This window comes from Polistes fuscatus, unplaced genomic scaffold, assembly GCF_010416935.1.
Source record: "Polistes fuscatus isolate 324 unplaced genomic scaffold, CU_Pfus_HIC Scaffold2, whole genome shotgun sequence".
In the NCBI taxonomy this organism is placed as follows: Eukaryota; Metazoa; Arthropoda; class Insecta; order Hymenoptera; family Vespidae; genus Polistes; species Polistes fuscatus.
In genome coordinates, this window is record NW_025113096.1 from 4,477,135 (window position 1) to 4,504,985 (window position 27,851).

The 27,851-nt window shown below is 31.0% G+C and overlaps 2 protein-coding genes and 1 long non-coding RNA gene across 6 annotated transcripts; all 3 read left to right on the forward strand.

The window, feature by feature from the left end:
- The first annotated feature begins 2,618 nt into the window (after positions 1–2,618).
- On the forward strand, positions 2,619–10,474 carry LOC122516640. Its single transcript, XR_006303631.1, has 2 exons — positions 2,619–2,965; positions 10,341–10,474. It is a non-coding gene; the product is annotated as an uncharacterized LOC122516640 (long non-coding RNA).
- An 87-nt stretch (positions 10,475–10,561) lies between these two features.
- On the forward strand, positions 10,562–18,336 carry LOC122517156. Its single transcript, XM_043635566.1, has 4 exons — positions 10,562–11,205; positions 17,637–17,761; positions 17,842–18,054; positions 18,331–18,336. The coding sequence occupies exons 1-4, from the start codon at positions 10,680–10,682 to the stop codon at positions 18,334–18,336; spliced, it is 870 nt and encodes a 289-aa protein (XP_043491501.1). The 5' UTR covers positions 10,562–10,679.
- LOC122516639 (trafficking kinesin-binding protein milt) lies at positions 14,245–27,839 on the forward strand. 4 transcript variants are annotated; one of them, XM_043634613.1, is made up of 7 exons: positions 14,245–14,556; positions 24,155–24,231; positions 24,560–24,935; positions 25,057–25,292; positions 25,463–25,653; positions 25,761–26,006; positions 26,096–27,839. In XM_043634613.1, exons 2-7 carry the CDS (start codon positions 24,181–24,183, stop codon positions 27,654–27,656), a joined length of 2,661 nt encoding a protein of 886 aa, XP_043490548.1. In that variant the 5' UTR covers positions 14,245–14,556; positions 24,155–24,180; the 3' UTR covers positions 27,657–27,839. The 4 variants fall into 4 exon arrangements, with proteins under 4 accessions (XP_043490548.1, XP_043490549.1, XP_043490546.1 ...); XM_043634614.1 differs by lacking the exon at positions 14,245–14,556 and adding an exon at positions 17,734–18,178; XM_043634611.1 differs by lacking the exon at positions 14,245–14,556 and adding an exon at positions 17,890–18,121.
- The last annotated feature ends 12 nt before the right edge of the window (positions 27,840–27,851 follow it).

Sequence of the window (27,851 nt, forward strand, 5' to 3'; positions counted from 1 at the left end):
ATTCACCGCTCTGACCTTTCACCTTTTTTCCTCTCATTTCTTTTTTCCTTGTTTTCTTTTTCCCCTTCTTTATCCGAGGAGACTCGAGAGAGCAAGAAAGAATACCCGTCGGTGAAACTAACACAATAATGTTAAAACTACTTGTGCCGCATCGTGAATAATGAGATGGCGTGATACCGTAAAACAAAACAAAAACAAAACAAAACAAACAATTTCCTAGAGACATTTTTTCGCACGGTTTTATTATTTTCCCCATTTTGCATTCACCTCTCCCTTGGGCCTACCCATCCCCCCCTCCTACCCCCTCCCACCTCCTCCTCCTCCTGCTTCCTTTCTTCTTCCTCGAAACTCATTTATCGCTCTCGTTTTCTTTTCGTCTAACTCACACGTGACTTTCCCCATTCATGAAATTATTTTACACCGGGAATAGAAGAGTTTAAAACGTAGTCATAAACATTCAACCATAATCACTTGTCCTCTCTCTCTCTCTCTCTCTCTCTCTCTCTCTCTCATAGATTATTTTGTTTTATCTATTATTTTTTTCGCTTTGCTTTGCTTTACTTTTTTATCTTTTTTTTCTACCACCCCATTTCCACGGTAATCTCTACTATTAACAATAAGTCGAACTTAATTTTTTAATGGCGTGCAACGGTATTTGCTGTTGTTGGTTGGTTGGTTGGTTGGTTTGTTAACGGTACATGTGGTAGGGCTTGTAATGTCTTAGATTTGAAAGTTTATTCCTGTTCAGAAGAGAGAAAGAAAATGGTGACATTTATGAGCGATCATAAACGTTCCAATTGGATTCAAGGCTAACTTCGTTCACATTATTACGATTAAATTTAAGATTTGTTATGGTAGATAAGAATAATTCATCTCTCGCATTGTTTCACGTTAGATTCGTATGCGTGTCATTTTATTTTGATGTGTCTTCTTTTTGCTTTTATTAAAGGTTTGTAACAACGATAACGCCATTTTGTGCCTTCCATGTTGGAGGGTTAACCGGAAGTTCCTAGATTTTTAAAATCAATTATTCTCTTTCGAAATTAAATATTTATTTCTTAAATTATATTAACAATAAAGTTTTATATTCTGTAGAAAAAGTTAATTTAGTTTAAACATTATCGTGAAAGAGTAATTGATTTTTAAACTTAACTAGGAAATTTGTGATCTCGTCTAGGAACTTTTAGTTTATCTAATATTAAAACTTCCTACATTACTTATTGATTAAATCCTATATTTTCCAGTATTCTTATTCTACTATTATTCTACTATTATTTAAATCTTCCAATTATAAATAAATCATTTAAATTATTTAAATCTTCCAATTATAAATAAATCATTTCAATTATTCTCATATTCTTTTCCGTGTTGATCATTGACGCCATATTGTATCTTCCATCTTGAATAAATGAAAGCATCGTGTTGTTGTTGCATTTGAAAATAATTCGATTATTCCAATTATTAGATCAATTCGATTGATGCCATTTTTTCTTTCATCATCTTACCTATGAAAGAAAGATAAAGAACAATGAACAGATCTACAACGAAAGGGAGAATTTAACGTAAATATTTTACCCACGGATATTAAGCATCGTCGTGAGAATGATGGTTCTCCATTGAAAAGTTAGCTGATTTGATACAAAGAGCACGGCTTTCTCATAGGCCCTCATGTAACGGATTGAAAGTAACTTTTGCTGTATGCATTCCACGTGTTTGTAAGGAAATAGGGATGTACACCTCCTTCCTTCTCTCGATTTTAAACTTCATAACCATAATAATTGATTGCCCCTTCTTATCTATCTTCGGGTTTGTATTTTTGCCGATATTTACTTCGATCCTATTGTTTTCTTCTTTTTGATTATAGTTTGGAATAAATAATATACATGAGATCCGTTGAAAATAAAAGTCAAATACAATCTCGTCGAATCTCACAATATTCTTACTCAATCATTTCCGCATTGATGATGCATTGGAATACATGAAAATATATCTAAGTGTTTATGTTTTTTTCGAAACCTGATCTCTTCTTCCGATATCGTCTGCAATTTACAAATTTTTCTTTTCCATTCTTGTCGAATATCGAGTATATATTAAAAAGGAAAAAGAAAGTGGGGGTGGGGGCGGGGACGGTAGGATTTTGAAATATTAAATTTAAAACTAAAAACCATTAAGTAGAAACTACAGTTTCAACGAGTTCCGTATATCGATGACGTTATTTGAAATTCTGAGAAAACATCATCCCTTAATTTAGAATTAATTGAATACAACATAGACTTTTTTTTATTGTTAACATAAATATTTAAATATTCGGTATAACATTACGGATTGAATCGGATAGATTTCGATACGTTCAAATTTCATGGTTTCACTTTCGAATCGATGATCGATTTAATAATCATAATCATCATTATAATGTGAGCTAACACAATAAGTGAAAGAAAAAAAAATATATAATTCCTACGGATGCGATAAGAATGGAGAGAGAGAGAGAGAGAGAGAGAGAAAGAGAAAGAGAAAGAGAGTGAGAAAAATACGGGCTAGTTCATTCGTACACACACATACATACATATATATATACATACGTGTGGTATGTGCACACGTTCAACGCTCTCAGCGCGAGAGGAGGGAGGTTGCCGGGCGCGTCGCGCTCGACCAATCACAGGCCGCGCAACGGACCGAACCGTGGTACTACTCGGAGCTCCTCGGCTCCCCTCGGTACCCCTCGGTACCCCTCGGCTCAGGCTAACTTCGCGGTGATCGGTTCAGTCACACTTCCGCTACCGTCCGGGTACGATGTCGTTCGTGCCTCGGCTCCGGTTCAAAGTTTCGTATTTTTTTTTTTTGAAAATATCCGAGTGATATCGTCTCGAGTAGTGTTGTCTGTGCATCCTTGATTACATTCCTCGTCATTATCTTTTTATCTCCGGTGAATGCATAGTGTTTCTACGATTCTGTGTTATCAAAGGTACGAAGTGCGAACTCTGGATTATTATACATTATTTATATACAAAGATAAACAAAAAATAAGGGATCTAAAGATTATCACTAAAAATCGAATTATTATTTAACTATTCGTTTTACATCATTCGGTTATTAATACACAAAATGTGAGAATTGAGAAATCGAATTTATTAACCGAGCGAAAATAATATTCTGACAAATTAACGAAGAAAAACGTTTCGTATTATTTTTATATCGTTTCTTATCATATACACTTGTTCTTATCCGATCTTATTTTATTATTATTGTTGTTGATCGATCTTTTACTTCCTCCGTTCTTACATATTTCATATCTATAAAGTTTCTTGACGATGATTAAATGCTTGAATAATCACAGACTCGAGGCGAATTTTCTCAACTTGTTGGTCACAAATAGAAAGGAATAAAATATGAAATAGTTTCAATGTGTATAAATATATGAGATATTGATTAACCCGGGAAATGTATATCGCAGTTAGATTCGTAAAGGTTTGGCTATGTGCGAGAATAGGTCAGTTCCCGTGTCCTCGTGAACGATAAAACTAGGATGCTGCGCAAACGTCGTCCCAAAATGAAATACTCCCTTATTCCTAGTCGAACTTAAACTTTAATATTATATTCATTTATTTCCATAGAATATACACATACGACGAATATAAATAGAAAAATATATAAAAACTAATGGTATACGAACGAATTCGTAATCTTGTTTCATATATATTAGAATTTATTTTGTATTTTGTAGATGCTAGTTAAAATCGTTTAGAGGTTATGTTTGCTTACTCATGCGTTCCGAATACTTTTCTCGATACGTTTCCATCTCTTTCTATCTATTCATCCACATATCTATCTGTCTCTTTCTTACTTTGAGGCGCGCGCATACAGTAGCAGCGCAGTTGCCGAAGAAAACTACGAAGATTGTCGAATACGCACGAGAAAGATAAAAGGAGGGTCGTAGAAGTTGGTGAAACATTGACGGGAGATTCAACGTTGGATATTTTCGTCTCGGTTTCCCTCTTTTCTTTTTTCTTTTTCTATTTATCCACTTCTCTTTCTTTCTATTTTTCTTTCTCTCCCCCATTTCAGTAACGCACATACTCGACCTTGAGAAACCTCCTGGAATCTCTTCCAGATTCTTGCGAAACGATTCTTACCGAAAATACACGAGAGATGTGTTCGGATCGGGACATTTATCTTTTCGATATTATATTATTCTCGATTAGTTTTGAACTGTAAAATTATTAACGAATAAATATTGTATCGATTTCTTTTTTTCTTTTAATTAGATTTATCCGATCGATTTCCCCTAAATTGATTTATTTTAATAATTTGTTTTTCTTCGTTTAGTTTATCCTCGAAATTAAATGGCGGGGGCTGCGAAAAATGGCGCGCGCATTCGAATTTTACAGTTCGTTAAGTTTCCTCAATGTTTTTTTCTCGTCTGTATTTTCCCCTTCATATTCTTTTTATTTTATTTTCAAATTATAGCCTCGTGTCTTCCACTATCGGCATTCAAACGATTAACAATGAAGCGTTGCGCGACAGTTTGGAATTACGCAATGTGGCTCGTGTCGGTAATGTTAGTTTAATTCCAACGAACTCGTGCTAGATTGTCGTTAATTTTTATTCCCTCTTGTATAAATACATATATTAATTATATTTATTATTACTTTATTATTATTATTATTAGAAAAAGAATGAGAAAAAGTAAGAAAGAAAATGGGGAAAGTTATTGTTAAATGTATATGAATTTTAATTTAAGCGATTACGTTCGAGACTCCTATCACATTTACATTAAATAACTTTACGCATATTTGTAAAATATATAAAATTCCGTGAATATTATAATTTTTATTTTTCCTTTTTATGAATATTTGAAGAAAAGAATTTGATTAGAATTAGAAATCTTAGATACTCCATTATCCAACACTTCGAGGAAATAATCTAATCGGGAATTTGCAAAATAAATCTAATACATTGAATTGTTAATATATTTTTTTATTATTTTTTTTTTTCTATCATATATATTAAACTTAATAATACGCGTTTTCTTTTTACTTCCGTAAATATTTGGAAGAAACAATGCAGGAAATAATTTAATCATGAATTTGCAACGAATGCAATAAAAAATATTTATAACAGTATAAGAATAGTTTACTCTTATCTGTGACGTATTGTTCGCATAAGTATCGCACAATTTTGTATTCTATAATTACGGTAAAATAAAAATAAGAAAAAAAAAAGAAATTGATTATATTAATAAAAAATCTAAGATAAATAATTATCTAGCAACATTAGAAACTAATCTAATCGATAACATGCGATAACTTTGAACATTAACACCAAATAAATTTCTCATACCTGTAACATAATTTATAACCTTTTGTTTCAATATTTATTTTAGTTAATAAATATCCGAAGAAAAAGTATAACAACAAATCGATGACACGTAATCATCACTTACATTACTTTTTTTTTTAATTTCTATTTGCGTTTAATTGAATATAAATCGATTTAGATTTAATAAATAATCCCCAAAAATAGAGAAAACAAATTAATAGAAGAAAGACGAATTTTCGTTTAAGTATCGTTTATAGTAATTTAAAGATGAATTTGTAAAGTCCCGTTGATAAAAATGAAAAGAAAAAAAGGAAATAAAAGGAAGGGTTAATTCTATAAAAAAAATAACAAGGTGCAGTGACACATGTTCTTGTCATTGTGTGATGAAGCCTCGCCTTACTTCAAATGTTGAGGTATTGAATATGTGTGTGAGTGTATGTTTATTGTACCATTAGAAAACGTAACACACTCCACTTCGCGTCAATGAACAGGCTTTCGTCCGCTCCGATTATTTAACCTAATTAACTCGCCACTCGGTATATGCAGCTCATTATGAGTTTTTAATTACGTCCGAGTATTTACGATCATGTGTTGGCAATCGATCTTTTTATTTTTCTTTTTTCTTTTATTAATATTATTTAAATTCCAAATTCCCTTTATATTTCGAATAATAAATGTATTAATCGTTTGTCGTTAAGAAAATCTGATTAAAATAAGATTTTAAAAAATTTAGATATTTTATTTAAATTATATTCTAACGTGGTGTGGGTATTTAGTATGATTTGCATATATGCAATAAAGCTACAATCAAATTTTATTTTTTTTTATTATATTATATACAATATTATATAGAATAATTTGTATACACGGTGTATATAAAAATTTATATATATAATTTGTCTATGCGTAAATATATAATAATAATATAATATTTATGCACCGTGTATTAAATTAAAGATCGTTGCAATTAATTTTAAACGAAAAAAAAAAACTAAATTTTATTTTCTCTCACAAATTAAAAACCATCTAACTCGAGTAATAATAATAGTATCAATTAATTTTTAATTACTACGAATAAACGAGTACGAATTTTGGTTGAAACTTTGGATATAAAAAATGATTAACATATCCTAGCTCGTTGAAACAATTTATTTTACATTTCAAAATCTACTACTTTCACACACTCGTTCGATAATAATATAACATTATTAAATCACTATAGAAATATACATATCTATACAGAGACAAAAGTGTGTTCCGTATTGTCTTCTGATGATTGTTAATTAAAATAATTGCTTTTGCTTAGTACACACGTTGGAAAGTAGAGATTAATCAGTTCTCATTGTAAGAGAACACTTCTTTCTCATTCATTGAATAATTTAGTGAATACAATACAATGGTGATGAAGTTAGATGAACCGTTCGATCGTATCTAATAACCGTGGCATCTTCTTTTCGAATAAATAAGATAAAAATTACGTCAAGTGAACACAAAGAAAAAAAAAAGAAAAGAAAAGAATCGTGAAATCATTTCAACGTTTTAATTATTTTGTTCGATACTTTTTTTCTTCTTTCAGATTTTTATTTTATCCTATTTTATTTTTCGTGTTTCTAAAATATAAAAGTAACTTCAGATTTAGAATTTTTTTTTTCTATACCTAAAATTATATATATATATATATATATATTATATGAAATATATAGATAGTAGAGAAATATATATTATATATATTTATTTATTTTTAAATATATATTTAAATATATATTACTAATTAAATATATATATAATTTGTATATAATTAATATATCTTATATATCAAATATTATATAAACTCGATATGAGTTTAACTCAAACACACACAAATAAATATCATATATATACTATATATATATGTGTCAACTTTCTTTATCAAAATTCTACAGTCAAATTTACCAGTCAATAAAAGCAAAGAGCACGCGTGACGTAGTACACTCGTTTAAAAAAGAATTCCAAGGTCAACAGACTAATCGTGAGATTAGAAACACTAAAGAACTCAAATACGTGCATGGAACGATTGTTAAACTTTCCAAAAAAAAATGTGATTGAAAAATGTGATTAATGATTTTATAATGCAAATCTGTTAAGATAAATTCTTAACGCGACTACGATTACAAAGACGAATGAAAATGGCTTCCTTCTTCCTCTTCTTCTTCTTATTCTTCCTCTTAAACTTTATTAGCACGTTCCTCTTCCTTTCTTTCCTTTTAAGACGATGCACGATGCATTCTATCAGGTGACTTCGTGTTTATTAAGTGCTAAGAATTTTCTTATGCAATTAGTTCGATTACTTTTGTTATACTTCAAACACGAAGAAAACACACACACATACACGCATACACTTGAAACAATCGGTAAAAGTATTCATTTATTAATAATTGTTGAATCTTTGATTTTTGTTTGAATATTAAATCATTTAAAATTTTATGAACGTGTTGCGTTGATTTAAATGTTTAGATAGATTTTTGATAGAACTTTATTGAATCGTTGTAATTTAATTCATTCGAAAAATAATACTGCAATTGTTGCATTTTCTTTTTTCTTCATTTAGATGTTTTTTTTTTTTTTTTAAATTTCCTTTCTTAATTCATTAAATCGATAATTCTTATCGTTTCTCGTATAATATTATCAGATAAAGTCGAACGCTATCATTCTTATAAGATGCCATTAATTACTAAATATATAATTTTTTTTTTTTGCTAAAGTATAAGAAAATTTTTGTCGTTATTATTGTTCATTGTTTTCTTCTTAGAAAAAAAAAAAGAAAAAAAAAATTGTCTACATCTATTGATCATCGATTGATGATGATTCAGCTATCATCTACGTGACTCTAACGATAATTAAAAGAAAGAAAAAGATTGTGTCTGTGTGTGTATGTGATACGATAGAGTCACTAAGAAATAAAAAATGGGCGGGAAATTTACAAATTTATCTTCCTCGCAAATTTTAATTTACGATATGAAATAAATTGTATTTTTCGACATTAACGAGGACACACCGTACGTTTCGAATTTGCGTTAATCATAATTAAATTATGATAATTATCAGCATCGATAAATCTATCCAGTAAATTTATTGTTACGTATTTTCCAAAGTATTTTCGAATGATCGTACACGTACAATCGAGTTATCGTTCTTAACTACGTTAAATGTCACGTCATGTAACCTTGCATATTAGTATCAGCTAAAGTCATTTTCTACGCTAATGTATATTCGACATTATGGTTAACTTTATCAAGTTTACTCGAAGTTTCTTAACGTTTATTGATTTTTTTTCCTTCGACATACGATTACGCAACTCTTTAAACTTTTATTCTAATTTTTATATAAAAAAAAAAGAAACAACAACAAAAGAAATAAAATCATCATGAAACATGAATTATTTTAAATATTTTCGAATAAAATAATTTCATGCGTAAATGTATCAAATTCAATTTTAATTTTAACGCACACGATTGTTTCAATAAACAACAATTTAACGATTTTTGTTCAAATATTTGTTATTATCAAAATTAAAAATACATTTCAAAATAATACGCAATAGTCGACAATTATAATGTGTTACTTAACATTACAAATCAAAAATTCCAATTTTATTTCGTATTTAATCAAACAATTTTCACATTTTTTATTCGATTATTTAAATATTATCTTTTAAATTACAAAAGATATTTGACGAGATAAATGGATGGATAAAATGGGATTTAAGAAGCCTAAAAAAAGTATTATGAGAAATATTTTCGTGAAAGTATATTGGCAAAAGAAAGTTACGAATTATTTCGATCGGGGTGGGTGGGGGGGGTAGGGGGTCCTTTTGTAAGAGAGGTGTCTTCCAATCGAGAGAATGCATCCGTTTTCGAAAGCTGAATCATTAATCTCTTTCTTCTCTCTTTCTCATGGAACATTTTCCTGAAGGGGTCCCTTTCTCCGATTAAAAAAAAATTCCCTAATTTTCTCCAACGCACACGAGTGTACTTGTATATATTTTTATATATAAGTATATTGACGTGTATAATACATACATGTTATATTGAAGATGGGTATCTTATAACCAAAAATGGTCTCAATAAATGTATCACATTGGAAAGAGCGAAAGCGAGTTGGTAGTTCCACCTTTCGACGGAAAGGTGAAGATTGATCGTTTTCAATGTTCGTTTAAAATCATGTCTTCGAGTAGTGAAAGAGTTGTATGTATATATATGGTTAATGTATGTATGTGTGTTGGGTTTGTGTGCGTTCCAATTACGTCCAGTTTGATAAACGTTCAATTAATATCAAATTTCTTTCGAAAAAAATTCGTAATTCGATCTGTTAAAATGTATATTCCGCGTATTTTTATATTTTAATATTTCATTCGTATTAATTGTAATTTTCATTAAAAGTTGTAGATTAAACAACAAAAAATATCTTACCTTTTTTTGTAGTTTCGAATTTAAATTTGGTGTATAAAGGATTTATATATAATTATAAGAAAAAGAAAAAACAGTAATTTTTGCGTGTAACAACAAAAAAATTGATTAAGTTAATAGACTAAGAAAAGATTTAATTGCGACCTTTTAAGCATGATCGAACACGATTTACAACAAAAAAATAAGAATACATCGAGTACTGTTATATCAGTCGTCATTTTTTGTCCCCCCCCTCGTCCCCCCATTAGTTTTTAGAATTTAACAAAGCTTCAACAAAATCCTTTCGTTTCATTGAATTTGTTTGCATGAATGTAAAACACCAATGGGGGAGAGGGATGGTGAGAGGTTTCCTTCGATTCTCCGTTATCATCATGCGTATCCTGTTAGGATCTCGGATTTGTTCTTTTTCGAATTCTCGATTCTCGATCGATAGAGTTCATTGAACCTAACAACCGATGCTTCGCTCACCGGTTTTGTGATAATCTTTAGATCAAATTCAATTTAGATTAATTTCGAATTAAATAAACCGTAATTATTTATTTTAATTTTATATTTTGAAAAAAACAAATAATATAGGAAACATTCTGATGGAAAAAATTACTGAACATCTTCGATTTCCAATCGAAAAACATTGATAAACTCGATTAAAATCTGATATCTCACCCAACGATTAATAAAAATCATCAGTGGGGGTTGGACTGTGAATAGAAGAAGAAAACAAAAAAAAGTGTTGTGAATAAAAAATAATGTAAATATAATTAAGACAATGACAACAAAATATTAAACGTGTATTGTCAGTGAATTATTAAATAAAAAAAAAAAAAACAAAGACTCATTTACGCACCATCAAAATAAGAAGAAAAAGAAGGACCAATCCGAAATCCCGATAGACGAATTCAATTGGATCATGAGGACATGAACGACACGAGTTTAAGTGAATCCCAAGAAAAAGCGCGTTTAACGGCACCACCAAATCAAAGTAAAGATGGAGGTGGTTCGAGATGGTTCGTACCACCGATTGCCACCACAACCACCGCTGAATCAACGTTCGAAAGTCTCGCATTGGACGTTTCTTACGCGGGATTGGATATGTCAGGGCATGATCTTGTTGATCATGCTACGAGTAGTTATCGAGAGACGAGGAATGAGAGGAGGGGGGTTGTCAGAAAAGAAGAAATACAAGGAAAAACGAATAAGGTAGATAAGAAGGAAGATGACTTGTTGTGGGACGACATTGGTGTCGTCGAGTATTTGGAAAAAAAACTTGGACCACCTGACGAAAGTACACCCGAGGAACGTGTTGAAGTTCTTAAAGAAGTTTTAGCCGAAACTGACATTCACGAGGGCGACGGGGATCTATCGGATTTTCTCTTTCACGTAGCTAGAACAAAATATGGCAGGATTTACATCAGAGTCATTCGTACTCTTCTACTAAACCGAGGTAGGATTCCTCTGATTTTTATCATGCGATTTGTTTAAATGAGAAGTTAGGACAATTTATATTTCTTAGGTTTTTTTTGTACAGTTTTACGTAATATAATTTTGAATATATTTATACAACCCTTTCACGAAGGCGGAATTAATGAATGAATCTTTGTATCATTGGTATACGCCTTAAAAAAGGGTGTCTCGTATTTTAAAAATTTTCATTACAATATGTTTCCTGTTGTAAAACAAATACACTTTTTCTTATTTTCTAAATTAAATACGTGTATAGTTGCTACAAATTTCTTTAATTAATTTAGTATTAATAATTCATTGGATGCCGTATATAACCGGCGCCAGTCGTGAAAGGGTTAAAAATAGGTTAAACAAAGTCTTAAAAAGAAAATCTTAACTTATCTCAGTTACCATACTTAAAATCCTATGAATTCAATGGGATGATAAAAAATATTCGTTTAGCGTTTTAAATTAATCGAGAAATTATATCATCAATTCTAGAATCTTATCGACATTTCGTGTTAGGGTGATTTAACTAACTCGTTTATTTACCGAATGAATGAGGCGTCAATGAATTGTAATAATAGCAAGATAAATAAAGAAAAAAAGAGACACGTTGGGGAAAGAGAGAGAGGGAGAGAGGTTTAGCTAGCAGTGGTAATAAATGTTTTCGATTTTCTTTACGATTATGGTAGGTGTAATCTGTGCTCGGGTAACCGTGTAATTGTAACTTGCACTGCGTCTCGCTGAGTGACGCGAAGCAAACGTATATATCTGTCTGTCTCCATTATATTTCCTTAAATTTTTATCAATTTTTTTTTTTTACATACACACATGCGAAATATTTTCTTATGCACGTATTATATTCATTCCATTTCATGTTACGAATACTTCGGTACATGTCGTCAGAATTTAAATTTCATTCGTATGGAAAATTTGCAATATAATAATTTTATACGAATAAGAAAATGACTAATATTTTCATAGTTCTGCTCAGTCGTTTATGATTCCTGATTACTTATGATACGACGATTGTGTTACGTGACATTAAAGAATAATTTTTATATAAAGTAATTATACATTCTTGTTGGTTATTTCGCGTGAATACTTATGAAAAATTTGTAAATTACATTTTTCGTACGCCTTTTCTCGTGCAAAACACACCTTCGTGAAATATATTCGCAAGAATTAGAAAAGATTTTTATCGTTCGACCTTGAACACGAACGTATCACGAACGTCTCGCAATTAGTATCGAAAATCCGACTAGATTTCAAGAATTACTTATCGAAAATCGAAAATTGGATTCTTTATCATTTTTTCTTTCTCTTTGATTGAATATTTAAAAAAAAAAATTATATTCTTACAAGATGGCGGATGGCGGTTCATTTTCACTCCTCGTAATCTTCTTTCATCTTTCGCATAGGTAAACGCTAGTAAATAAATTATCTTAAGAAAGTTTTTACATCTCTTCGATGTAATTCAAAATTTCTTATAATTGGTTCCACGGGGCATATTTTGTCGTAAGAAGTTGGTAACTGTATTTCTCATAATAATCGACGAAACTACCGTTCGCCATTATTTCCATTGCCTCATTCAATTCGACTTTATAATATTTCCTGTAAGCTTGAGAAATCTTCTTTTCATCGGATCTTTGAAGTAAACATTTTCTCTGATTTTTATTTTCTTTTACTTTCATCTTCGCTTTTCTTTCTTTCGATATCTTTTTGTTCTATTTATAAAGAATTTCCGGTAATTATTTTTTTGTTATTACAATTTTAGCGGTTCACTTCTCCCGTTAATCCAATCACGTCGATTCCTATCTTTCAACCAATTGTATTTGAACACAAGCTTTAATCGTTGTCATCCATTTTTCTTTTTCTTTTTTTTCTTCTTCCTCTTTTGCAATATTCTGCGATAATTGTTTCTGCACGGAAATACATTTATTCATATGTTTCTTACGTAAGAAATTTCTTCTCGACGTCACAAGAGAAAATAATATATCAATTTCTCACACATATTTCTATAAATGTAATTGTAATTAGTTATTGTGTGTCAATAAACGCGTGCCATGCTACTCACGTTCTTTTAACGTTTTTATGATCGATATCGATTGCTATGCCAAGTTTTACGTGTGTCGACTTGAAAGAATGAAAAATATAGACATAATAATCGTAATGTTTTGTTAAACGAGAAGAAACAAGAGGCGCCTTAGGACAATGAACCGATGATCGATTCAAAATAAAAATTAAATTCCCTTTTCCCGCCAAAATTTCGCCAAATCAAAATAATAATATTTTATCGCATTCTGTGGAGAATATGTTAATTAATTTTTCTTTATAAAAATAAAAGAGACTCTATAGTATTTTTATAATAATTATATCGGGTGTTATATAAATGTGTGCTATCTTTGTTACAAAAGATCTAAATTTAAACCCGCCAAGTTTAAACGCGAAAAATATTCTTATGTTAGTTAAAGAGAAGAAAAAAAAATAAAATAGAAAAGAATTCATTATTCTTCAGTACCAAAATAGCTGACACATAAATCGAAGTTTTATCCCTGGTTAGTATAATAAAACCGATCTATTTTCATGTGGGATTCATTCATACAAATGTCAGGAAAACTTAAACGTTGAATGGATCGATGCGTGGTTGGGTGGCATACATGCAATAGGTCACAAAGTTGTATATTCTCTTTAAACCCTTTAAGGCCGACCTGTGAACGCCCTTTTAAGAGAGAGAGAGATAAAAAAAAACGTATAAAATTATTTTCATAAAACATAAATATACCGTTTACCGACGAGGAACGTGAAATTCAAATAAACGAATTTTTTTTCTCTCTTTATATAAAAAGCATAAAATAAAATTGAACAAGTAAAATAATCTATCGAACGTTTAAGAAAGAATGAGAAAGAGAGAAAAAACAGGGAGGAGGGATGTTTTTGTTCGGTCGGTAAAATACCGGCCTATCGGTATAGAAAGTAACGACATCTGCCGTGAAAAAGGTGCAACCTTTAGAGAAGAACGTAAAGGAGGGATACATTGAAAGGCAACATGGCGGATTGATCCAGTCGTGGAACGTTTCTGACTACGTTCTGATGATCTCTCTAAACAGTGATCATTTTCAGTTAGCACAGTATCGTGACATTGAAAGCAGCTTAGTTTTTATCGTAAACGCAAACAGGATAAACGTCATTGGCAAAAAGGCCATTAAAACAAGTTTGAAGGTTATTGCAGTGTTTTCAAGAATGTCTACTTTTAATCTTCGGTGCGATATCCTCGAAGGTTGAGATATATATATTTTAATACACGCGATTAAGGATCGCTTTTTGAACGATACTTCGTTATTGAATGGTAAATATATAATTATATATATTTTTTTTAATTATTCTTATTATTTATTTATATAGTTTAAAAGTATACAATTTAAATATTTATATGTAATGCGTGTTGCACCGGCTCACAAATAATCTTGTCATTGTGTGTCGATGTCGTTGCCATCGATGATTGGCCGATGAGTAGTTTAAGATCGACACTGATTGGTCGGATCTCTCGGTAGCTTTTGTTTTAAGATAATATTAACCCCCCACGAAATCGCGGGATTGAAATTTCTACCCCCTGTTTCCAAAAACGCGCGCGCGCGCGTATTTTGGTGTCCTGTTTTTATTAACGAATAATTTTACTTGTCTTCTTTATTTTTCTTTTTTTTCGCGCGTTTTTTAAACGCATTTGATAAAATTCATTAATTGGAATTTATTCGTCGCAACGAAGATTATCTCTAGACAAGAGTGATACTTAACAGCGTCAATTTAACGATGATGCGCTTTAAATATTTCGTATGAGTCATTTACGAATGTGTATTCGTAGCGTATGACGATAAGAATTTTAATATATTCCTATTAATCTTCTATTTACTATTTTTTTACACAACTAGTTAAAACGTTTGAAGAGAAAATAATAAAACGATGAGAATTCAAGGCCATAGAAAAAAAAAATTCATATCACAAGGAATGTTTATACTCTTTTGCAAGATTTACTAGCTTAATTATTTTTATTAATACGTTCGATTATTTATATTCAATAAGGAATTTCACAAACGAGATAATAATTAAAACAAAACAAAAAAAAATGACAAAGTTAGAATCAATCGAACGTGAAGAAATAAAAGAAAATGCACAATTTATAGTGTACTTGACCGTGTGGGGTATATTACAATGAGACAAAAAACGTTTCTTGACGATCCTTGACGATCCTTGACATCGTTGTTGCACATTGTTTTGCGAGTATTATTTGAAATATGATACATATATTTTGTAAATGTACGTGTATATATATATATATATCTGTGTATATGCGCAACTACGACGATTTGTTTTTAAGGCAACGAACGAGGCTATAATAAGTTAAAATTGTTTTCTTTTTGAGTTATGTGTTTTATTCATACTGGAGTTCTAAGATCGTGACAAATAACCTTTAACTTTTTTTTTCCTTTCTCTCTTTTTATCTGTCTATTAATATACTACATTATTATGCAGCCTGATAGATACGTATAAAAAATAAGTTTACGAGATAATCTAGAAAGATCATTTATGTATATGTACGTGTATATATATGTATATGTATAGGTTCGTATACGTAGAGTTGATTCGCGTGTAAAAAACAACTGATTTGTAATCAGTCTGATTCTTCCCAATGTTATTAATACCGTGCCTATTTAAAATACGAAAAAGGCTTCGTGGATTTCATACAATCAGTTTGGTTGGTGCAAAGTCTTATGCAAGACTCGAGCTACTACCCCCTCGAAGAAAATCAATAATTACCTGTATCGTCTGCACCTTTGTTTTCTTTCGGGATACTCTTATCATGAGAAAAATAAACTAAAAATGATTTTTTTTTTCTTTTTTAAATAATATATAAATATATATCATATATACATGATATCATAAATTTTTTATATTTTTAACAAAAATAGTATAACTACAAATTATTATATATGTATTTAATTTTTTTTTCTTTTTTTTTTTTTTTTTTTTCTTTTAATTTGGAATAATACAAAAAAAATACATATACACATTTGTATTAATTTATTAATTACAAATGAATATCAATGTCATATGTTTTATATTTGTTTGAAAATATTTTTCTCTTTTTAACTATAGCTCATAAATGCATTTAATTTGATCACGTTTTTAAACTTGAATCAATTTCGTGATTTAATGGTAGTGGTTTAACAAGTTTATCAATAAATGAAAAAAAATAAAAAAATCCTCACAACGTGAACTGGAAGATCGTTTAAGAAAAAGAAAATCTATTTATTTTCGATTTAATCTAATTTATCATAGTTGAGATCAAAAACCGTTAATTTTATGAGTAAATTGCATCAGTTCTTACATTACATACGATATCGATCGTCAAAGAAGTATATATGCACATATATATATAGTTATATGATATCATGTTGGTATATCACTCCACACGGAAGTAAAAGTAATTTGAATCTGAAATCACGTGAAATAGGGTCATTCGTATTACGTCAAGACGCGTTTAGATAATTGATATTAATTAAAAAATTAGATAAGAAAAAGAAGAAGAAGAAGAAAAAAAGATAGATTAAAAATAAACTCAAAAAAAGTTTTGATTTAAAATTATTGATTTTTTTTTTTTGATTTTGATTAAAAAAAGTTTTGATTTAAAATTATAAGCGTAGGAGAGAAAGAAAACGTTCGATTATTGAAATTCAATATCGTCATAATCAGATCGTGAAATATACTAGCAACAATATTTTCATGATACATGGAATTAATAAACACTAATATATCTGTGTCGTTAACATTAAACTCGGTTTAACTTTACAATCCGATGCAACACGCATATTCTATTACATTTATGATTATTTATAATAGACTTTTATACGCTCGTTACTTCGAACAAACCCCAACGTTATTATTATTATTATTTATAAAATTGAAAAATAATAATTAAACATATTTAAATATTGATATTACAATTGGAAAAAAATAATAAAACAATATCGATAATTAAATAATAACTTTGATCAAAGTTATAAGATTGCACTATCAAGTTAATTGACACCAATTATGTTGATTAAATAATAAACATATATGTGTAAAAGAGCCTAATAATAAATATAATCTCTTATTAAATTGGTTAATAACAATATATATGTGGGATGCGAGCGCCTTCAAGCCAAACACTTAAATAGGCATTCGTGAGGAGATTGGACGGTGGGCCCTGGATAGCTCAATGGTTAAAGAGCAGTCGCCCGGAAAGCGGAAGATCCGGGTTCGAGTCCCGGTCCAGTCGGTCCAACGGCCCGATTTTTTTCACGAATCCTACATATATGATAAGTATTAGATTAGTGTAACTAATATGGGGTTTGCGAATTGGGTAATGAAATGGTGATATGGGGGTAGTTTTTGGTGTTGGAGTTGGTCCGTGTAGGACCTCTTTTGGTGTACCCTGGAGGACGAAGAATCAGAAAAGCAAAACTGGAGTGCCAAGCTGGAGGAAATCGAAGAGGAAGCAACCTCTTCGAATCTTCCTCTTCCTCATCATCATCCTCCTTATCATCCTCATCATCATCTTCATCATCATCATCCTCATCATTACCAATCACAGTATTATCAGCAACCACAACAACAGCAAGAACAATCTCAACAACTACAGGAAGAGGAAGAAGAATCCCAGGATGATGATCCTTACGAATACGACGAGGACATCAGACCTTCAACGTCATCAGTTTCATCCGAGTTTGATTCAACTTCGGATAACTATGAAAACGAAGTGGCTAGAGTACTTCGTCTCGAGACATACTACTCGCAAACTGGTTCAGTACCTAACGACGTACCTACAACTAGAATCAGCGCGCCCTGCTGGGACTGCAAAAGTTGTGTCGAAGGGACGCCATTGTTTCTTCTCGGTTCGCCAACCGACACACCCTGCACTTGCATATCCTGTCAGTACTATATTATCCTATCAAAACAAAACGCATATTCTTCTATCCGTCCAATTATATTTATATATATATATAACAGGATTAATCATACTAAATTATTTTTCACGAATATTTTCTAATTTTTTTTTATTATTTTTTGATACAATTCTTAGAGGTAATCGTTTTACCTCGCTCAAAGTTTTGGCCTATTTTTAACTTCTTTTGTATATAACAGAGTTTTAATCATGCTAAATTATTTTTCACACAAATATTTTCAGTTCTTTTTTATATATAAATTTTAATCGAGGTAATCGTTTTACCTTATTTCAAGTTTTGCCCATTTTTAATGGGATTTTTTTAAATATGACGTTCATTGGAAAAAGAACCTCCCCCCTCCCCCCTCATCATTTTTAAATAATGGACGTATTTTTATAACTTACTTCGAAAACTTTTTAAAATATTCTAGTGCTAAATATTCTTTGTTGTTGTTGTTTTCAAATTTGAATATTACATTTATTTCGGTATTAGAATTTCAAACAGAGATATTAGAATTGCAGAGAGAGAGAGAGAGAATTGTTTACAGAGTATGGAAACTACTGCAAGGCATATCAATTTTTAAAATTAAATATTTTGATAGTAGTTTATATACGAAAAGTGCAAGTTAATAATATTTTGAAAACGTTTCGATAATGTTGTTGAATATGTAATAAAAAAAAAAAATAATTCTTATGCATTCGAGATCAAATATTTTTATAGGAAACATTTTATGGAAATCAGTATTACGATGGACACTTTTTTGAGTGATAAATTTAAATGATTAATCCTGGATATATATATTCTTTTTTATCCCAGAAATGATTCAAAGAAAAAATGAAACGGATCAATTTATGATCTGCTGATATTTTTCTTCGACGTGACGAGACGAGTTTTCTTCTTCTTCTTCGTTTTTTTTTTTTTAAAGATCTTTCTTGTCACACGTTAATTCATGTGATTTAAGTTTGTACAAAATGATTGCACGTTTGTAAATCAAAGAGAGTTCGTTCTTTTTTTTGCAAAGAATACGTAATCAAGTTTGATTCACTCGTCCTGTTTAGTTTACTTTTGTTTTTTCCTTATTTATATAGTGCCAAAACCAATACTTGCTTTTTAAGGTTTATTAGTAAGAAGAAGATAACGATAAAATTGACATGATCACAAGTAGTGATTGTGGTAGTAGTAGTAGTAGTAGTAATAGTAACATTGTGTCAGCGTGTCCTTGGGATTTTTTTCTCTTTTTATTTTGTCATTCTCACGACAGAACCAACCACAGATTTTCCTTATTCTTATTGCGTACGTCACGAACAACTCGAGATTTGCATTGAAACGTTATTCGTCTCGGAAAGTGAATAATAAATGATGTATACGCGATTTCAATATTACACAGTTAACCAAAAAAAAAAGGATATTTAAATAATTTCATTAAAATAATAGATTTGCATTCACAATTTTTGAACTTGAAATTATTGATTAAATATTTTCTCACCTGTAAAAATTCATATATTTTAATATAATATATTTATTTTATAAATTATATGATTAATATTTTACAAAACAAATATATATTATAATATAATTTATATTTGTTAGAAAAACAAAACAAAAAAAGTTAGAAATTCACAAAACAAGTAGTATATTAATTGAAAAAATAAATTACATATATATTTATTTAATAATAATTAAAGAAAGATTTTCTTTAGATCATCGTTGAAAGAAAAAGAATATAAAAAAAATATGGCGGATGCGTCTGACACTATAAAAAAAAAAAACGCATAAAAGTGCTTCCAATCCTCCTCTTCCTTACCTCCCCATCCCCCTCTTCCTTCCTTTATCGTTACTTATTTTATCTTTAATATCTAAGTGATAAAACGTGAGAAGATCGTAAAGTTACTCATAGTTCTTCATTCGCACCTTTAATTAAATGAAAACTCGTCTACGTTCTCGTCTTCGCTTACAATCCTAAACTTTATCACGCAATTTCAATGCTTTTCTTTTTTTTAATCTTATTTTTATTTATTTTTTTTTTTGCTTTAGAATTAAAGCTGCTGCTTGGTAAAAAATAATATATACGTTTTGTCGAACGAGAAAAAAAAATAAATATATATTTTACGCGTATTTTTTTTTTTTTTTCTTTTTAGAGATGTAGACACATTTGACACGCACACACACACACATACAAGCATGCTTGTCATACTTTTTTAGCACGTGTCACTGTAAATATATCGAGTGCTTTGTTTCACTATTGCAATTTATTCAATTTTGACTTTTTTTTTTGTTTTTAAATAAATTATTTTATAATTATTTATTATACGTTTGAGTGCCAGTAATTGCGACAATGGTATCAGTTAAATAATTAAAAGAAAAAAAATAGAAATAATGTCTTTGTTTTTATTTATCTTATATTATAAATTTATTTTAATGTATATATATAAAACAAATTGATTATTTTTACAATTACCCAATTACATTTATATATTTATTATATACATGATTTCCCCTAAGTTACTTTAATGAATAATTGCAATTGCATAAAATTGTTAGAAGGAGAAAAAAATCATATTATGCAACGTCGTTAAAATTTTTATTGGTAAAAATGTTCTATTACGTGGACAAAAGAAAAAGAAACGTGCGGTTAACTTATGCAATTTTTTTACTCATGCGAGATAAGTAAATAATGTTAATAAGTAAAATACGTCACATACGATATTTTCTAAGTAAGATAAAACAAAAAAAAAATATATAAGAAAATATAAGAAAAACGTAATTGGTTTTTCATGGTTGATGGTTATAAGCGTGTGTGTGTATGTGTGTATGTGTGTGTGTTTAAATCGATTCGTGCATTGTTCTTTGAGATTATTTTCGATCATAATCGCGAGAATGGGTCCACCGTCAGAAGTATGAATCATTCTCCTCTCCCCTTACTTGGAATATTCGCACGGATTCCAATCCTATTAGATTAGCCGTATATCGAAACTGGTTCTGGTGACAAAATGAGATAAGTACTCCATTTTAACCGGTTTTCAATGTCTTTCAAATTATTTTTTTGCACGTTGTGTCGCGTTATGGGGGTTACTAACATTAATCGAACATTATTTTGCAAGAAGTAAACATTTGTGTGATTTTATTCAGAAAAAATTACAACAAATAATTCTACACAAAATTTATTATTATTATTATTATTATTTTCTTTTTTTTTCTAAATTTAATTATAGTAATTAAACAAATTCTACAAAAATAAAAAATTATGCAATATAATTATTAATGTGGTGTTAAAATTTTTAATGAAATACCATTTCGAGGATTTCAAAAAAAGAAAAGATAAGAGAAAATGTCAAGGAGAATCGTAGCTAATGTAGTAGTTTACTTTGATAAAAAAAAAAAATAAAATATGGTTGGTATTAGACCATGCATCATAAGATGTGATTCTTGATTCGTCGTCTTCCACCGGTCGTACTGGTTCGTTCAGGTAAAGGAAAAGGAAGAAAAATACCGATGCCCAAAGGGAAAGCCATAACAACTATAATAATAATAATAATAGTGTAGGATGAAAAACATCAGGGACTAGTTTTCGATGGCCATCTTATGGCCACAGTCTAATTTCTTGTTTAGAAACTGAATCTGTTGCAATCGTTGGAATTTAAACAAGGTTTTTTTATCCTCTTTCCTATTAAAAAAGGAAAGTAAAGTTTCAAAAACAGAAAAATAATTTTTTTCTTTCCTCCTAATAGTAGTTTTACATATCAAATTTTATTTTGATCAATTTTGTTCTGGAATTTGTTCGATAAAATTGAATTAAGTATCATTAACAAATCTTTCTTCTTCAAAGGTTTAAAAATGAATCCATAAATACGTATATACATTTAGATGTATATAAATGAATTTTTATATTTATAATAAATATATTTAAAAATATATTTTTTTAAATCCTAATAATAATAATAATAATACAATTCAAACAATCGACAAATAAAATATTCAACACTCGTTTGATCCTTTGAACTGAAAAATATGAATATAAATAAAACCAACACAGGGCCGTATATTCATGGATATGCAAATTGTTCCACAGCACACAGAAAGAAAGAGGAGAGCCTTGAAAAATATCAAAAAAATTGAAAAAAAAAAAAAAGAAACTTTTCAAAACGTACATTTCTTGATGAACTACTCGATATTATTTTCCTTTATTGAAATCAATACTAAAGATAATAATTCTTATATATAAATATGATTTATATTTAATATAATAAACGAATTAATTATATCAAAATTCTATCAAAATACATAAACTGGCCTGAACACATACACATACACATACACACACACGAACAGAGACACACGTGTTTAACATGTTGTTGATGATGCTGATGAGTTTTCAACACGTGCTTATACATTTACCCGGTTACTATGACGCCTATGTAGAAGAAGATGATGATGCGTCTGCGCCGATACCTCGGCTTACAGTTTCCCTTGGATCGATAGGATGCAAGAGAGTAGTTTATTCAGATATGTTGCCGGTAGAAGAAGAGTTGCTGGTGATATTATACTAGTAGACTTCACTTAGAAAACAGGGAAGAGACACATAACACACAAATCTACAACAACACAACGCCTTAGGGGGGCAGGGGTTTGATTGGTTGGTTGGTTGGGTTGAGTTGGTTGGTTCCGTGCATTCACCCAAGCGCGTCTTTCAACTCTCTTACACCTTCTCACGTTTCGTCCAGTTAGTAGGATTACTATACTACCAACAACACGCTATCCGTCCTACAAGTTTCAAATTTTCTTTTGAGAAAGGAACGACGAACCTAGCAGTTCAGTTACAACACCACCAACATTCTGAGAGATCTGATCGTATGGTCGGCAGATGGATTTTATGTGAATCACACATTCTACTTGTTCAAATAATCTTTTAACTCATATCTTCTTATTATAACGAGTGATTTTTTCCTAAGTGTATTTTATTAACACTTGCTGATGGATTGTTTGTGAACAAGGGACAATGTAAATATTGGACAACTATAAACGAGTGGTGGGGTGGGGATTCATCTATGTTTACATGGGCAGTCTGGACAGTCTGGGCAGATTGGATTTGTTAAGTTCATTTGTTGAATGTTTCATCTTGATAAATTATTAATATACATTTAATCATCGACAACACAACATGTTGTCCCGTACTTTAGGCGTATTTACTATGCGGAATAGAAAATCATCTTCTTCTTCTTCTTCTTCTACTTCTTCTTCTTCGATTACTAATAATACCGGGAATGATAATCAAGGTATATTTAAAAGCAATTAGCAATAATATTTTTCTAAGTAATTATAATCATTGAGAAAATATTATGGGATTTGATTTATTACTATGGTCAAAGGTTGATCATTATAAACGGTATTTATGTGAAATTGCTTAATGACCCGTTGCTATACTTGATATTAATAGTTAGGTATAATCGGCTTTTTTCTTTTTTCTTCTTCTTTGATCACACGTGCGTTGAACGAGAAGAAAATTAATATTATACGTCACGTAATTTATTCGATATAAAAGTGCATCTGAAGAAATGTTCTAAAACGCGTAGGAGTTTTTTACGTTTTCTTTTTTCTTAATTTAATTTTTAATTTTTTGGTCAATTCTTCAAAGTAATATCATCTTAATTCAGATCTTAAATCACACAGTAGATATTTATTATTATTATTATTATTATTATTATTATTATTATTATTATTATTATTATTATTATTATTATCGTTGCACGTCAAATTTTTGTTTCAGCCTTCTTCGCATTTTAATATCAAATTGATTTTATTTTCTGCAAACATTTGTCACCAATGTACACAATGTTGTAATATTCCAATATTAATCGTTTACACGTTGTATTTAGTTTTATACATAAAAACATGTGGTTTTATTGTAATTGGTAAAACTGTGCATGCATCAAAAAGTCGAATGAAATTATTATTTGTTTCTAGTTCTATGCAGCGACCGTGTGAGCCAAATGACCAAGACCTATAATGACATTGAGGCAGTTACAAGGCTTCTGGAAGAAGTAAGATAAAAGAAAAATAAACTTTTGACACACAAAAATGAACAATAAAGATTTCAACTTTAACCAATTAATGATTTAATTGATTAATATATTTCCATATTTTTCTTATGGAAAAACAAGTATTTAAACATTTGTTAATTTATTTAATAAACTATAGTAAACTTCTTGAACAAAAAAAAATGTATAATTAAATGAAATGATAATAGAAAATATTTTACTTTTATCATCTATAACGATCACAGCATTAATTGGTTAAACAACATTAACATTCTTAGCAAATAAAAAGTATCCTATACATTATTATTAACTGTTTATTATTTTCTTGTAGAAAGAAAAAGATTTGGAATTGACGGCACGCATTGGTAAGGAACTGCTGACGCACAATCAAAAACTTGAGAGTACTGTTAACGCCCTAGAATCAGATTTGAAAGAGGCAAACGAAAAGATCACACAATTGAATCATGAATTATACAAGAAAACCGAACTCATTCAAATTCTTACAAACGACGTTGACGAGTCGAGCTCTGAAAGTGGTACACCAACGGGTTTACGTGGTATCAATTTGGACATGATGCAAAGGAAGATAAGTACATTAGAAGATGAGAACAAACAATTACGTAATGAATTTTCCAAGTTGATAAACGAGACGAACGATACCGAGGAACAAGAGGCCCGCCTTGTAAAGGACATTGCTTCTCAACTCGGTTAGTTGTAATTATTATTTCCAAATTTAAACGTGTTTAAGTGTTTAATTATAATAATGTATTGAAATAAAATAATCGTGTTTTGTTTTTTATTTTTTTTTTTTTTTTCATAATGTAACAGCAAATGCCAATATGGAGGTGGACGATATGGCCGATGAGCTTGGTCGACAAAAAGAAGAAAATAGGTTACAGCATGAACAAATAATTAGCCTGACTGCTAAATTAGCTGAAACTGAGCTCAGGTTAGCTCAACTCTTGGCCGAGCATGATGAGGTCGGTGCGACTCTAGTCATTACCAGAGATAATCAGAACACCCTTGCTAGTGAACTTGCGGAATTTAAAGAACGATATGCTGAGGTATTACTACTCGTAATTTATATATTCATATTTAACCGAGAAATTTTTGATCAACATATTATTCGAGTACACTTGCGGGGTACCAATGGTGGTACTTTAATGATAAAAGGAATTGAAAATTTGACTAAATCCTCATGAATTATTTTTCTCTTTCGGTTTTCTTTTTTTAGGTTGTTAATCTGCTATCTGAAACGCAAGAACAGTTGCGTAAACAAAGAAAACGTGGAATGCCAACCGTAAGAGGTGGATCGCTGTTTCCTTCGATGGGTGCTGCACCACAACCAGACTCGATAGCTTCGGAATTGGAATCTTCTCTATATTCGGAATTGAGTCTTGATTCTGGTATCATTACTGATCGAACGTAAGTTATAAAATGTCATGGTCATTCTTAAATACTTTCATGTGTACGTGTGTGTATTATTAATGTATTATTTAACGATGACAATTTGTTTTCTCTATTTGATTTAGGCCAACCTATAAGAAAGTATTCGAAACAGTTCGTTGTGCTTCGCGAGCGTCGTACTCTAGTGCAGATATGAATCAATTTCCTCGTATAGGTTCAATGACAACATCAACATTATCTAGCGGTTCGATGGGTCCACGTATGAGTTGTACTCAAGTTAAATCTAATGTATCTTTTGGTTTTCCAAGTTTCGATTCTACCGGTCACAGTGAGAGCGAAGGTTCCCTTTTCACTGAGTTTGATGATTATCCGTATGTATCATAGTAAATACGTATAAAAAAAATAGTCTATGAGAAAATGATTTCTAATAAGTGTTTATTATGTTTGTCTTTGTTAACAGAGGACCACAAAGGATTGGAGTGCCTGGTGCACCGGGTGCAGCCGATTTGGAAGCAGCTCTACGTCGATTGACACCTGCGGAGGTGCTAACAAGACGAGCATGTCTGAGTACTGGTGCTGGATACAACTATGATTACGATGGTGGTATCGCACATTCACCGCCGAACTTTTTACCGTTTGGTTGTCGAACACCTGACAGTATAATGTCAACTGGTAGCAGTGGTAATCTAAGCGGTTTCAGTGCTAATGCCGGAAACGCTTGGAGAGTTCCAGAGAAATTACAGATAGTAAAGCCAATGGAGGGTTCGCAAACGCTACATCATTGGTCACGATTAGCTACGCCTACTTTAGGTGGATTATTGGAAGATAGGCCAGGTGTTAGAACACGTGGTGGACGTGCCCTTGAAGATATCGGTTTATTGACTTTTACTTTGTCGGATTTAGAGGAAGACGAGGAGTACGCGAATCCTGGTAAACTCTTCCAAGATACAGGCTCGGTGTATACATTTACGAATAGCACGGTACTTCATCCGGACGAGCATACGAGCGTGACACCAAGTATCGTTGGTAGTAGAGTAGCAACGGCACCAAGTAGCGCTGGAAATTCTGGAAAGAATAGTCCTAGAACTCGTAGCAGGAGTAATTCTACCTCGACTTTCTCGACTACACTCGGCTTGGCCAAGATGCTCAATGAAAGAGGAATCAAGGCTGTAACACCTTCCTGCGTAGGTACTTCATGCGGGGCGACACCTAATAGTGAAAGAAACTTCATACCAACGGCCACACCTTGTAATAGCCCAGACGCTAGTCCACCAGCAACGAGATCCACATCACCACCACCTGCAACGTCGCAACAAGAAAATACTTCTCTATCTTTCAGCCTGTTAAGTAGCGGAGCTGAATTATTGAAGCGTACATTCAGTACCGAATCCTCCACTCAATCGCAACCTAACAAAAGAACGAGATCAAAACCGTCGCTTTCAAGATCCGAGAAAAAAGCACTTTCGGGAATACGATTGGTCGAAAAACTTGAAAGAATAGGAATAGATGCTATCATGTCGACGACTGTTGGTTCCTCGATCTCACCGTTGGCACTTCAGGGTGCTTTGTATACGCGACGTTCGATGAAGAGTCCAATGGCACAACTGACCTTCCTCAAAGGATCGATGCCTTCGAGCGTCAGTCAGGAAAGATTGTTCACATCCTCGTCATCCTCATCCTCGGTTTCCTCTGAATTTAGATCGAAACCAACTTTGGAACGTCATATGAATGACGACGATCCTAGAAATAAGATGGACGATGACGACGATGGTGGTTCTTCAGTTGTGTCCTCTGCTAATTCTAGTTTAGATTCGCCAATGAGATCGTTCATTTTAGAATGTGCGTTTGCTACTCAAGATAAACGAGATAGCGATGCTAGTAGTAAACCAACTAGATCAGATTTAGGAAAAGTTATGGCAGCGGCTAATATTGCAACACCAGTTACCAGAGAGTCCATTACTCAAACCGCCCTAGGTTCCATCAGTTCATTATTCTTTGGACGCAAGGGTGGTCTTTTGTAAAAATCATCTTTCTATTTGTTTTTTTTTTTCTTTCTTTCTTTTTCCTTTTTTTTTTTATTTTTTTTGTCCTTCTCTTTTCGTTCCATTCGATTAGCCATCGTGCTAACGATAAGTTGAACGTGTAGTAGTCAGGATCTTAGCAGATTAATGGAGGTGCATTGATTCGTTGGCAGCAAGAATGATTCCGTTGGTTTA